At 41.5% G+C, this 14,799-nt stretch overlaps 1 protein-coding gene across 3 annotated transcripts in view; it reads right to left on the bottom strand.

Annotated features, from left to right (window-relative positions):
- Positions 1-14,434, bottom strand: part of LOC143017795 (potassium voltage-gated channel subfamily KQT member 1-like) — a 393,659-nt gene extending 379,225 nt beyond the window's left edge. For all 3 annotated transcript variants that reach the window (XM_076172687.1, XM_076172686.1, XM_076172685.1), the window contains exon 1: positions 14,223-14,434. In XM_076172687.1, the coding sequence (XP_076028802.1) occupies positions 14,223-14,356 (134 nt within the window). In that variant the 5' untranslated portion in view covers positions 14,357-14,434. The remainder of the gene's footprint in view (positions 1-14,222) is intronic.
- Positions 14,435-14,799: the final 365 nt, after the last annotated feature.

Here is a 14,799-nt window from a genome sequence, read left to right as displayed (position 1 = left end):
TCTTTCCTTCTGTATTCATGTTCTTGTTTCCTAGAAGTAATATCTTGTTGTTCTTTCTTTCTCCATTCCCAGGGAGCTCTTCTAGATTCCCTAGTTTCTCCTTTTTATCCTTCGTCTTTCTCTTCTTCCTCTTCCCTATCTCCCTTTTCATTTATGTCTTATTTCTCTCGTTTCTTTAATAATTCCTCATCAATTTTTTTCTTGCACATGCTCGACTGTTCCTCCACATCTGCTTTTTTCTTTGTATTCTTCTTCCTCTTCCTTTACCTCTCTTTTCATTTATGTCTTACTTCTCTTTCTCATCCCTTTTATAATTCATCAGTTTTTTTCTTCCACATACTCGACTCCTCCTCCTCCTCTACTTTTTTATTTGTATTCTTCTTCCTCTTCCTTTACCTACTCTCTTCCTCTCTTCCTACCTTCCCATTAACATTAGGCCCCCGCTCTTCTCCATTCTTTTTTCTTTACTCTCGTTTCTTTTAATTGCAACTGTAATTTCCTCCTTCATCCACGGCAGTATTACCTGCTCTTTTCTCTTTCCTGCTCTTTTGCTCTCTATCTTATTTTTCATTTAAGTTTCAATGGGTGGGAGTCGTTTCTATGCTTTTGTATTTTTGGCTACCTCCCTTGTAAGGGGGAAAAAGTCTTTGGTGTGTGTATGTATGTATGTATGTATGTATGGTATATGTATGTTATATGTATGTATGGTATATGTATGTATGTTGTATGTATGTTATATGTATGTATGTATGTATGTATGTATATTCAATGCTATCCTCTTATGTTCCACCTCCGTACATGTTCTCCTTTTCTTTCTTCTTAATCTCTTTATCTTCTTTTCCATTCACCTTCTCTTCCTATTTATTTTCGTCATTTTCTTAATTTCCCTTCTAGTCTGCCCACTGTGTATTCCTTTTGTCCTCTTCCTCCTTCTGGCCCTATCTTCCCTTTCTGTCTTTCCCCTTTCTCCCCTTTTCATTCCTCGCAAGTTTTCATTTCATAAGTAAGACCTTCCCTCCATTCTGTCTTCATTCCTTTCCTCTCTTCTCTCCCCCCTCTTTTACTCTATACTAGATTCTCTCATTGTTTCAATTTGAGTTTCTCTAAGCTTCTCTACTGCCTTCCCCCATTCCCTTTTCCCTTTCTTCTTCTTTTATCCAGTCTTCACCCATTTCCTCGTCCTCCCTTGCACTCCAACTTGCAATTCCATCAATTGATATAACTAAGTCCTCTTGGATTCATTTACGTATAGATTTACAAAAGCAGAACTATATATGTTTTTTAGACAAGTTGAGAAATTAGTGACGTTTCCCGTTCCTTCCAGTCCCTCTTTAGATGCTCAGGATAGGCGAGCAGTAGGATAGAAAGTTAAGATTGTTCCCTAGTACCCTACCCTTGCACTTTTACGAATTACATGCATTGGATGCGTGACGGATCTGAAAGGAAAGTGCTATGTACAACCTGTGCTATGTACAATCTCTCTGTGCTCTGTGCTCTGTACTCTGTGCTATGTACTCTTTGCTATGTACTATCATGGAAGAAAGTTCCTAATGCACCTGATATTTTAACTTTAAAATTATATCTTTCGTTGCTAAGTATTCAAAAATAATTTCTATGGAATAGATTTCCTTCACTGAATTAGTTTTTAATTCAGATTAATTCAATGGTGTCTAGAAATTCAGGCCATTCATCATGAAAAAGTCTTGGGGTGGTTAGATAATCTAAACTAAAGTTTTTTAGAAATTCTTTCTCCAGTTGTTCTACTGATTTTCCCCAATTTCCAGCGACCATGGGATAACCTGAGTCCTTTAAGAACATAAGAATGAAGGAGACTGCAAGAGACCATAAGGCCTACACTAGGCAGTTCCGTATCCATCACCACCTCTTATCCTTTGTGACAGAAGACTTTCTAAAGATGAATAAAACCGTCTTGGGTCGTCTGGGTTTAGGTCGCCATAATGAAGGAGTCTAGGCATCATCTTTCCACTCTTCGTGTTTGAATAAATGATGACGGAAGTTGGAGTGAATGCAAGGTCTCCGTGTTTTGAGTTTCTTGCACGAGGTCGTATCATTTCGAACTTTTCGGATCGTCCACGAACTTCGTCGCTCTTCTCTTTCTTTTACCATGTCAAAAAAAAAAAAAAAAAAAAAAAAAAAAAAAAAAAAAAAAAAAAAATAATAATATCGTCCGTTTTCTTTGTCTCTTTATTTTCCAGAATCCTCTTTCGTGAGCTATTGTCTTTTTAGCTTCCCTCCGTTTCTCATCTAGTTTTCTTTCCAGATTCCATAATCGTCTCTCTTACGTTCAATATATTTCTTGTTTACCTGTTATATAACATTTCTTTCCATTCCGTGCCTTCCCCTCCTTGTCATTTCACGTAACATATCCTGATATTTTTTCTCCAAAATTCTTTCCCTTCCCTTCCGTTGCGCTCCTCCATTGCATTTTTGGATTATTTTCCTTTCCCCCTTCCCTTCCTTTACCTTCTCTTCATTCTTCCTTGTTCCTCTTGCTTTCTTGCCCCTTTACATCTTCCTTCCCTTCATCATTATTTTCCCTTCCGCTTCCCTTTCACTTGTCCACATTTGTAACAAAAAATGTTCCACTCCCCTCCTTCCCTTTCTTTTCATATTCTCATTTTGGATTACATGAAGAATCGTCACCCAGATTTCCACAGGTTGATAATTCTTCATGTGGACTATCCTAGGGTGACAATTCTTCAAGTGGGCCATCCTGGGTTTACGATTCTTCGTTTGCATAAGTTGATGACAAAAATCATAACCTTCATTCAACTTAACCTTACCTAATCTAACCTAATAACCTAACCTAACCTAATCTTAATTCCACTGTTGATATTCGGCATATGGGGTGACAGTTCTTCAGGTGGGATCTCATGGGGTGATGTGGGCGTTCTGTGGTGACAATTCTTCATGTGCCCCCTAATTTTCAATTTGACCCTTTTTGATGTTCGAACCCCCCCCTTCACGAGTGACATTTTTCCTCTTTCATCTTTCTCCAATTACTCTCCAACCCTTTGCTCATCACCTCAGTCCTCCACGTTTACATTTTCAAGAAGGAAACTCAATTTTGAAAGCCAGAACAAAATCTTGGGGGGACGTCGATTTATTGAAAATGTTAAAAGTTAAATATCCGACATAGATAATATCTTTACATATTCACGTTCGACTGCAATTAGACGATTTTATTCATTTTGTGGAAACTTAAGTATTTTCCTGTTCACTTATGGTAAACTACCAAAAAACTTATGTCCTGAGAAACATTTGACCTATAGATTTTTCTACACAATACTATTACGTACACGCATACACGCACTCACGTACACACACACGCACACACACACACATTTCCAGACAATAGTAGGGGTACAGGTACATGACGAGAGTGTATATTAATTAAAAAATGCAAATATGCAAAGTGGTTGAGTGTTTTGGAAGCTCATCTAACCTACTTTGTATACGAATATAACAATTGGAAATATAAACGGGATATTTTGAGGATACTTAAATCTTCCAACACACGAGTTATATATAACCATGTAAGAACATATTCATGAACGCGCACACACATACATGCACATACATAGACACACATACACATATGCACGCACGCATACACACACAGACACACATAAATACACGTACGCTCGCGCACACACACAGAGTAATATATATATATATATATAATATATGTATATATGTATATATATATATGTATGTATATGTATATATATGTATATGTATGTATATGTATATATATGTATATATATATGCTTTGCGGTGTTTTCGTTATTTACAGCCTTTTTTCACCACCTCGGGGTATGAATACTCTTTTGTTTCCTGTCCTAGCATGGCAACATACTGCATAAACTGGGGATTTGAAGAACGAACACACCCGGACGTGATGCAATTTAGAAGCTTTCAACATTAACTTTGATTGTCGTTGAATCTATATGTCACCAGAGCTACGAACCGTGACAAAGTTTTAACGTGGTGACAAATTATATCAGTGTACGTATACTGATGACTTTTGTTTATTTATTTATTTATTCTTTTATAGGAGGAACACAAAAACAACTGAGGTCCTATGACGTAGATTTTCGTCTTCGTCTGCTTATGTGTGTCTGAGTGAGTGTGTGTTTGTATGTGCGTGTCTGTGTATGTGTATGTCTGTATATGTGTGAGGTATGGGTAGTATACTTGTACTACTACATATATGTATGCACATACACTCACACACACACAAACACACACATTCACACACACTGACACACACACGCACACAGACACACACATACACAAACACCTCCCCCCACACATAAACACACACACACACACACACACACATGGATATATCTGTCCCATCCATATCCCTGACGTGACCGGGGGCAGAGGTGTAAATACACTTTGGCGGGGTATCGCCGATACCAAGTGACAGGTTAGCAATGGCCGCTGGCATGGTAACAAACTACCGCGCCGATAGGACTGCGAACAGATCGCATCTACGGTCGATCAATCGGCAATCACAGTTGAATGCCAACCGCCAATCAACTAAAATATTCGGAGCAGTGAGAACGCTTGTATATATTTCCGTGAGCATTCGTGTGTGCGATCGCGCAAACGCACACCCTCACCCACATCCATCTCCCACACACACTCAATCAACCCACACATACATACACACATACACCTTACACACACACACACACAAACACATACACCTTACACACACACACACAAACACACATACACACACACGTATATATATATATAATATCCATACTCCAACTCTCATGGGCGGGGAGCTGGGTGTGTGTGTGCGTGTGAGGTCACAGCATTACCCATAGATCGGCCATACATGAGCTCTGAACTCTCATCCGGGAGGGTAATAGCTGTCAATCACGAGTCCAACACGTGATCCAAGACCATGGTGAATCACACACACACACACACATACACACACACACACACACACACACACACACACACACACACACACACACGTACATCCCCCCTACACAGACACACACGTACTTTCCCTCACTATATACACATATATGATACGAAGGGCGTACGTGAACCTATTTCAGGATAACTAGTTCTTCGTAATGACATCCTGAGCATCGGTCCCGAATAGTCCTGTAGGCGTTCGCAGGGGCGGGATTGTTGGATGGGCGGCTGTGTGAACATGCCTCCGGCTCAAATGGGCGGTTTGTGCGGATCCACAACGAGGGGAAGAAGGTAATGGTAGCAATATCTCTACGAATCACCCCCGTCCCCCCACTGTTGACGCGCTCAGTCTCTCGACTTATGAAGTTCTGTTGACTATTCTGAGTCTCCCTCTGTCGTAGTTGGTAGATTGTGGCGGATTTCTTTCGTCTTGATTGACGATAGTGGAAGTTGAATCTTCCACATCCACTCGAAACACTGGTTGCTCTATTTCCTTCAATTTCCCGTTCACGATCAACCTTCCAGGTTTCTTCTTCCTTTAGTGTCCCTCTCACGTCCATTTTCCCCCTTCCTCCATGTTTCTCTTTGCTTAATCCTTTGTATTTCCAGTTCCAGTGTGTGTGTGTATATATATATATATATATATATATATATATATATATATATGTATATTTATATACACACATATATATACACATATATATATATGTATATATATATGTATATATATATATATATATATATATATGTATATATATGTGTGTGTGTATGTGTGTGTGTGTATATATATGTATGTGTGTGTGTGTGTGTGTGTGTGTGTGTGTGTGTATATGTGTGTGTGTGTATGTGTGCGTGTGTGTGTGCGTGTGTGTGTGTGCGTGTGTTCGTATGCATGAGAATCTGAAGTCAATAGAAAAATAGTCTTCCCACTGTCATAGAAATTGCCCCCGAGATGTTTTCAGATTGTTTGGTGTTGTGGTAACTCGTGTTCGATATTTACATTTGACCGATATTTACAGTAACATGACCTTTTCCTTTTATGCAATTTTATTATTGTTTCATATTGTCTCGCATTTGCTTTCATGTATTGTCTTCCTTTTTTCGATATGTTGGTTGATATGTTATCTGCTACTAGGCAACTGACTAGCTCTTGTGCTGTGCTTTGCCATGTTTTTGTGCTTTGTGTTGTATTTTGACGAACCTCGAGTGATATATGCTTTGGGTGGACAGGGTCGTGTGTTTGTGTGAAGACTCTTTTTTATTTTATTTTTATTTTTCTTTCTTTTTTTATTTGTCTATGAAAAACGGTAGTACTATACTCACTAAAGTCTGTTCCATCTAAGTTCACGAAAATGAACTAGGATACTAATGCTCATTCTCTTATTTTTGAATGTGAAACTAGTAAGAACAGAAAATGAAATATATTGCAAGAATAGAGCTGTAAAGTTAGAGAACAAATAGAAGTAATAGAACTGTCAGTTTAGTTTAAGCTATATTGCCTTCTCCTGCCAAATATTTTTGTGCTACATTTCTCTCTCGTATATCTAGCAACGTTGAATACAAAATACAAAACTGTATTTCTGTGAGTTGAACAAATGATGAGGTATGGTTTCTGCCATCTACCCGGACGCTTAGGCCACCGGGCGCCGTGTCACAACAGCCAAATCTTTCAGTTTCAATTCAATTACTCCGAAAACAATATTGTGATGGCGCTGGGCTTTTATGCTGTAAATTTGCATCAGTCTCAATCAACATTGCATTTCCGGCTTATTACAAGGAATTCCCGAGGGAGGAACAATTTTCAGAGCGTGACGAGATGTCCGTGAGTGGAAATACATAGAGTGTAGGCGGGCAAAATCTCAATAGTCATGTCCATCCGCGTGCAATCACACGCACTTTATGTATACAACCCTACTCACGCACGCACACGCATACATACACACGCACACACGCATGTAAACACGCTTGCACACACACACACACACACACACACACACACACACACACACACGGACACACACATACACGACTCGGTGGCGCGGTTGGTAGAGCACTGGACTTGGAAGTATGGTGGTGCTCGCAGTACATGGTTCGAATCCTGCCCAGGGCCGAAACTATTTCGGTATCGCTGCGCTTCGGGTCGTTACTCTGACTCTCGTGGGCGGGGAGTTGGGTGTGTGTGTGTGTGTGAAAGGTCATAGCATTACCCATAGATCGGTCATACGAGCTCTGAGCTCATTTCCGGGAGGGAAATAGCTGTCGATCACGAGTCCAACACGTGATCCAAAGACCAAGGTGAATACACACACATACACACACACATACACAAACACCTCCCCACATACATAAACACCCCCCCCACACACACACAAACACACACACATAAAAACACACCTCGTGGAGCAGTGGTTAGAATTCTCGCCTGCCACTATGGCGGTCCGGGTTCGAATACCGCCCACGGCTAAAATAGTTTCAGTATCGCTGCGCTGCGAGTCGTTACTCTAACTCTCGTGGGCGGGGAGTTGGGCGTATGTGTGCGTGTAGGGTCACAACATTACCCTTAGGTCGGTCATATATGAGCTCTGAGCTCTCTTCCGGGAGGGAAATAGCTGTCGATCACGAGTCCAACACGTGATCCACGGTGAATCTCTCTCTCTCACACACACACACACACACACACACACACACACAGACACACACACACCTCTCGTGGCGCAGTGGTTAGAAGTCTCGCCTGCCACTATGGCGGTCCGGGTTCGAATACCGCCCACGGCTGAAATAGTTTAGTATCGTTGCGCTGCGAGTCGTTACTCTAACTCTCGTGGGCGGGGAGTTGGGTGTGTGTGTGCGTGTAAGATAACCCATAGATCGGCCATATATGAGCTCTGAGCTCTCTTCCGGGAGTGAAATAGCTGTCGATCACGAGTCCAACACATGATCCACGGTGAATCTCTCTCTCTCTCTCTCTCACTCACACACACACACACACACACACAAGCAAGCAAAGGAGTGACATGAAACTAAATTTTATTCAATATCATGACTACAAACAGCATTCGCGTTGCAATGCAAACTCTGCAATTGAAACTCGAGAGCAAATGCATGCAGGAGATACTCTTAACACTTATTCATCATGGCGCCATGCAATTGGGGGCCTCTCCATGGCAGAAGAGGAGACATGGGAAACGGACAAGGAAAGGTTAAAACAAATTAGCGTCATGCACATGTTTATTGGTGACGAAGTCATGCGTGCGTGCTGCCATCTCGCGGGCGTTGGTCTAACTACTCGTCGGCTCTATGGAGAAAAGAAAACAAAAGAAAAACAGAGGTTTAGTGTTAGCCATGCATGGGCATTCGGGATAAAAACAAGATAAAAAACAAAACAGAAAATGGCAAATTATAAACGACACATGGTAAAAGACAGGATTTCGCAAAGGTGAATCAATGTCAAAATGAGCAGTGTAGTTACTGTGGCTAAGTACAAACGTAAAGGCAAACTAAATTGTAAAGATAAAAGGAGAATGTCTAGAAAACTAATAGTCATGCCATGCTTGTTTTAGTTAACAACCGCGTTTTCCCCGCCGTGCGTGGTTTTAACATATTAACATTCTTTCTAACGAGGCCAATTCTGACTGCTCAGACAATTTTCTGTAATTACTTATGTTTGTGTCAGGCCCACACTATTGTTCTGATTGCTTGAATCTTTATTAATTTGTTTTCATATATGAATATAAATATAAATAAATATATATATATATATACATATATATATATATATATAATATATAATATGCATCGATAAACACAAATTTTACACATCATGGAAGGATGAAGCCTGTATGAATATTTCAGTAGAAAGCCACTGATAACAAAGAAAGCAGATGAAAAATTACGAAAACAATAGTGATGAAAGTGAGAAAGAGATGATGATGGAGAAAGGTAAATAGGGATTGACAAATAACTAGAGCCAAAGATCTTATAAATCTGAACGATAGTTGCTGACTTGCACGCCCATTGTTCTATTGGCAGTAAAAACCTTTCAAACCATTAACTCCCACATAACTAGTTTAGGTTAGCGACAAGCAGATCTAGTTATCCCCCATTTGGTCTCTAGACTTTCCTTAGGATGAATAAAATCGTCTGACGCCTATTAGACCGTATATATTGATAAAAAAAAATCCATATGTGAAATGGGCATTCATATCTCTACCGTTTTATGTATCGTGAGTTTTCTTTTTCGTATATTATATCATGAATATGTAATAGCTACACTAACACTTATAAAGGGATGGAAGTTCACACACAGAACCTAGTCAGCCTTTACGAGTGAATGTGAGTCACCAAATTTCTTGGAAATAAGTTGAGCGCCATCAGCTCATGACCAATTAAAAAATCAAGCGAGGCGACGTAATGTTCGTGGCTGGAAAGAGAAGTTCAGGAATCCTTTGGGGAGTAGATGACGTATTACACAAATGCTAGAATGACCGAACTAAATGCACAATTGGTTTTTGAGGTTTGTAATTGATAATCGTTTCTCCTTTGGGAACGTGTTAGCCGAGTAAAAGCGTCTGAAGTCAAAGTACAATGATCAAATCTTAGAAACGGTGATATATTTCATAGAGTGTCTTTTTAATAGAGCTGGGCGCGTTATCGCCGGACAGGTAGTGCATTATCGTCAATGCGTTACCGTCAATGCGTTACCGATTTTAAATTCCTTTAGAATGATTTTGATGACTTACTTCCTACGAATATTCTCAATAAAGTAATACCTAAACTACAACATTAATAGTCCCTATTCTAAAACATAAAATTACCAGAGCTGGGCACTTGCGTTACTGTGTTAGTAACGCACATGTCCGGCGGTACCGCACCCAGCTCTGCTTTTTAAAGGCCAAATCTAGAGAAATATGTTCGGTTGAGGGACGGACTCGAGACTAAACGGGTCTCGACTTATCGAGAACCTCCATTTTGTCCCGAAAAAAGTCGCCTGTTCTTGCGCCAGAAAGGAGATAGAGGGATAGGAGGAGGAGAGAGAGGGAGAGGAGGAGGAGAGAGAGGGAGAGGAGGAGGAGGAGAGAGAGGGAGAGGAGGAGGAGAGAGAGGGAGAGGAGGAGGAGAGAGAGGGAGAGGAGGAGGAGGAGAGAGAGGGAGAGGAGGAGGAGGAGGAGAGAGAGGGAGAGGAGGAGGAGGAGGAGAGAGAGGGAGAGGAGGAGGAGGAGGAGGAGAGAGAGGGAGAGGAGGAGGAGGAGGAGAGAGAGGGAGAGGAGGAGGAGGAGAGGGAGAGGAGGAGGAGGAGAGGGAGAGGAGGAGGAGGAGAGAGAGGGAGAGGAGGAGGAGAGAGAGGGAGAGGAGGAGGAGGAGAGAGAGGGAGAGGAGGAGGAGGAGGAGAGAGAGGGAGGGAGAGTAGGAGGAGAGAGGAGGAAGGCCCTGACGAAAGGAGAAAGGGTTTAAAGGTGTTGTAAAATGCTGCTCCACCTAATAATCCAAAAGTTTGTAACAACATCCAAGGAAGTAAGAACAGAGATGGAGTAAAATTAAATGCGAAAGAGCAGGTGGATAGGTCAGAGCGGATGAGAGAGTGAGAAAGAACTACTGAGTGTCTGAAATGAGCAGGGAAGATGAGAGCAGAGTTGGATCAGAATGAATGAAAGATGAGTATATGAGACCATTTGCATGGACGAGTAAGAAAATGAGAGCAGATGAGTAAGTATGTGAATTCGAGTGCGTGAGTGAAAGAGGATGAATCGAGGAAGAGCAGATGGCCTTGCTTTGTGTCCTTAGAAATAAATTAGGAAGAAATGGGGAAGAGAAGGAGAGAGAGAGAAGGAGAAAGAGACATGTAGTTAGAGAAGAAGAGAGAGACAAAAGAAGAAAGAAAGGGAGAAGGGGAAAAGAAAGACTGGGCGAAATAGAGAGAGAGAGAGAGAGAGCGAAAGAGAGAGAGAATGAAGGAGAGAGGTAGAAAGAGAGATAGATAGGAGAGAGAGAAGGAAGGAGAGAGGAGGAGAGAGAGAGAAGGAAGGCGAGAGAGAGAAGGAAGGCGAGAGAGAGAAGGAAGGCGAGAGAGAGAAGGGAGGTAAGAGAGAGAGAAGTAAGGAGAGAGAGAGAGAAGTAAGGAGAGAGAGAGAGAAGTAAGGAGAGAGAGAAGGAAGGTGAGAGAGAGAGAGAGAGAAGAAAAGAGAGAGAGAGAAGGAAAAGGAGAGAGAGAGAAGGAAGGAGATAGAGGGAGAGGAGGAGGAGAGGAAGAGGAGGAGGAGAGGGGGAGAGGGAGAGGAGGAGGAGAGGGAGAGGAGGAGGAGAGGGAGGGAGAGGAGGAGGAGAGGGAGAGGAGGAGGAGAGAGAGGAGGAGGAGGAGAGAGGGAGAGGAGGAGGAGAGAGAGGAGGAGGAGAGAGAGGAGGAGGAGAGAGAGGAGGAGGAGAGAGAGGAGGAGGAGAGAGAGAGGAGGAGGAGAGAGAGGGAGAGGAGGAGGAGGAGAGAGGGAGAGGAGGAGGAGAGAGAGGGAGAGGAGGAGGAGGAGAGAGGGAGAGGAGGAGGATAGAGAGGGAGAGGAGGAGGAGGAGAGAGAGGGAGAGTAGGAGGAGAGAGAGGGAGAGTAGGAGGAGAGAGGAGGAGGAGAGAGGAGGAGAGAGAGAGGAGGAGAGAGAAAGGAGGAGAGAGATGGGGAGGAAGTTAAAGAGGGATGTGCGGCGGGAGTGAGAGGGAGGGGGGAGAGAGAGATATATAAAGAGTGAAAAGAGAGTGAGAGGGAGAAAGTAAAGGAAAACGGGAGAGAGATGAAGAAATGGAAAGAAATGTAATCGAGTTTGGAAAGGAGACTAGACATAATAAAAGAAAAGAAGAAACTAGGAAGAACGGAGAGGGAAGAATGAAAGAATTGGGAAAAAGAGAGAAAGAAGCGATGACACAATAAAGAAATAAGAAAAATAAAGAGGAGTGTAGGGAAGGGGAGAGAAGAAAGAGGCTGAAGAAGAAGAAGAATAACAATTGAAAATATTTCAGAGAAAAAGGGAATATAAGGCATAAAGAATAATAAAAAATAAGAAATAAATAAATAAGATGTATGAAGAAAAATATGAGGAGAAACGAGGAACAGAATCTGTTGTTGTCGTCGATGTTGTTGTTGTTGTTTTTGTTGTTGTTATTGATGACGAAGTTGATTTTGATGTTTTGAGTTTGTTGATTTTGTTAGTTTTTCTTGTTTTTTGTTTGGTGTTTTTGTTGTCGTTTTTTTTTTTGTTCCTTTGTTTTTGCTGTTTTTGTCATTTTTTGTTGTAGTTGTTACCGTCGTTGTTTTTGTTGTTTTTTGTTTTTATTTTTTGTTTGGTGTTTTTGTTATAGTTTTTGTTGTTTTTGTTCCTTTCTTTTTGCTGTTTTTACTGTTTTTGTTGTTGTAGTTGTTACTGTCGTTGTTGAAGTAGTTAAGAAATAGTCACTCCTGGTTGTGATTTAGACTTGCATGGTTGTGGTGACTGGATGGTTGTAGTGGTTGTGACTGTGGTAGTTATGGTGATTGTTGTTGTGTTGTTTGTTGTAATCTTTGTTCGTCTTGGGCTAGACGATAGTGTGGCGTCTCTGGTCTAGAGCCTTTTGGCTTAGAATTATTTACTTTCTAGTTTGTCAACGCGACGACGGAGCCTTGGTCTGTCTGTCTGCCTGTCTATCTGTGTCACTCAGTCTCTTTCTCTCCTCCGCTCTCTATTACTCTCTCTCTCTTTGTCTATATATACATGCATGTGCATATATATATATATATATATATATATATATATATATATATATAACACGCATATACGCATACACACACACACACACACACACACACACACACACACACACACACACACACACACATATAGCAGCGAGTAGGTACGGAACGTTAGTCAAGGAGTTGTGACCTTGCATTCCCGGTGTGTGGAGTGTGAGTGGTCTCAGACCTACCCAGAGATCTGCTAATAATGAGCTCTGAGCTCACTGCCGTAGGGTGGTGTCTGGCTGTCTCGAAAAGAGGCTGCAGCAGATCCGAGGTGAATACACACAAACACACACACACACACACACACAAACACACACGCACCCTTACGTACGTGCGCACAAACATACTAAAGTACTCTTGTATTCATACAGGCTGAAATAAATGCTAACACTCGTATACAGTTTGTAGACACTTTCATGCAAATAAATATAAAACTGTGTTGAAACATGGCGTGTTTATACAGTCAGTGTTGAATAAAGAGAGTGAGGGAAAAGAGCATAAAAATGGAGAGAGGAGAGCAGGAATCTTGTTATGTCGAGGAGGAGGAGAAGAAGAGAGAGAAGAGGAAAGGTGAGGGTTAAAGTGATCAATAAAGGGAGGGCGGGAGTGAGGAAGTGAGAGACATACAGATTGTAATGGTGACCCTTCTTGTATTTTTATGTATATTTTCCCGTTGTTTTTATCTATTAATATATATGTATTATAATTATTGTACATTCTTGTAATCGAACCATGCGTTCGTGTTTTTTTTTTTTTTTGCCCGCGAATTAGCGGCGTGCCCCAGAGGCAGCCAGTGCTTTGATAGCCGCGGGAGTAAGCGCACGTCAGTGTTTGTATAAACACAAAAAGAAAAAAATTGTTATTCAGCCACCTTTACAAGAGAGATAGATAGATGGATACATACATACATACATAGAGAGAGAGAGAGGAGAGAGGGCAGAGAGGGAGAAAGAGAGGGGAGAGAGAAAGAGAAAGGGAGAGAGAAAGAGAGGGGAGAGAGAAAGAGAAAGAGAGGGGAGAGAAAGAGAAAGAGAGGGGAAAGAGGAAGAGAGGGGAAAGAGGAAGAGAGGGTAAAGAGAAAAAGAAGGGAGAGAGGGAAGAGAGAGGAAAGAGAGAGAGGAAAGAGAAAGAGAGAAAGAGAGAGAGAGAGAGAGAGAGAGAGAGAGAGAGAGAGAGAGAGAGAGAGGAGAGAGAGAGAGAGAGGAGAGAGAGAGGAGAGAGAGAGTGGGAGGAGAGAGAGAGAGGAGAGAGAGAGTGGGACAGAGAGAGAAAGAAAATTAACAAATGTAAGTACAAAGGACTGGTAGAGAGCGGAACAGTAAACAGACAGACAGGCACGAGAAGGACCCAACATTCTGAAGAGAAACGTACACCTACATAATCCCACGAAATGGCCAAGACAGCAATAACCAACAACAGTAAATAATCCCACATGGCCAAGAAAGCAATAACCAACAACAGTAACCGACATGCACGTGTTAAATGAACTTGGGTACTCACACCAGCATGTGATAGCTGATAGCCTTGTACCCCCTCGGACGCTCGAGGAAGTTGTATATACGGGACTGGAGCCGTCTGTAACGAACGTCCCGTCTGGAGGTTTTGTAGTTGAGAGGTCGACCCAGCAGACTCATTCTGGGCTGGTGCAACCGGGAGGGGCCTCCAGTCCCTACGCCCGTCCCTAGGCGCCGGAACTCATGCCCGGAACTGGGGAAGAGAAATGAAAGGGAATGGCATTAGGTTTGTATTGAAAGAAAAATGAAAAAAATTTATTAATAAAAAAAATGGGGGACAGGATGTATATTTCTCTGGTCTTCTTCAATTTCTTTTTTTATTTTTTTTTTTTTTTTTTTTTTTTTTTTTTTTTTTTTTTATCTCCAACTCATGCCCGGAACTGTGGAAGAGGAATGAAAGGGGATGACATTAGGTTTGTATTGAAAGAAAAATTAAAAATGTATTAATAAAAAATTGGGGACAGGATGTATATCTCTGGTCTTCTTCAATTTCTACTTATTTATTTATTTATTTATTTATTTTTTATCCTTATCTCCAACTCGTGCCCGGAACTGTGGATGAG

This window comes from Oratosquilla oratoria, chromosome 33, assembly GCF_046742065.1.
Source record: "Oratosquilla oratoria isolate Oo_2021 chromosome 33, ASM4674206v1, whole genome shotgun sequence".
Taxonomy (NCBI): domain Eukaryota; kingdom Metazoa; phylum Arthropoda; class Malacostraca; order Stomatopoda; family Squillidae; genus Oratosquilla; species Oratosquilla oratoria.
The sequence above is the reverse complement of the archived record's forward strand: the minus strand, read 5'-3'. Positions and strand labels throughout refer to the sequence as shown.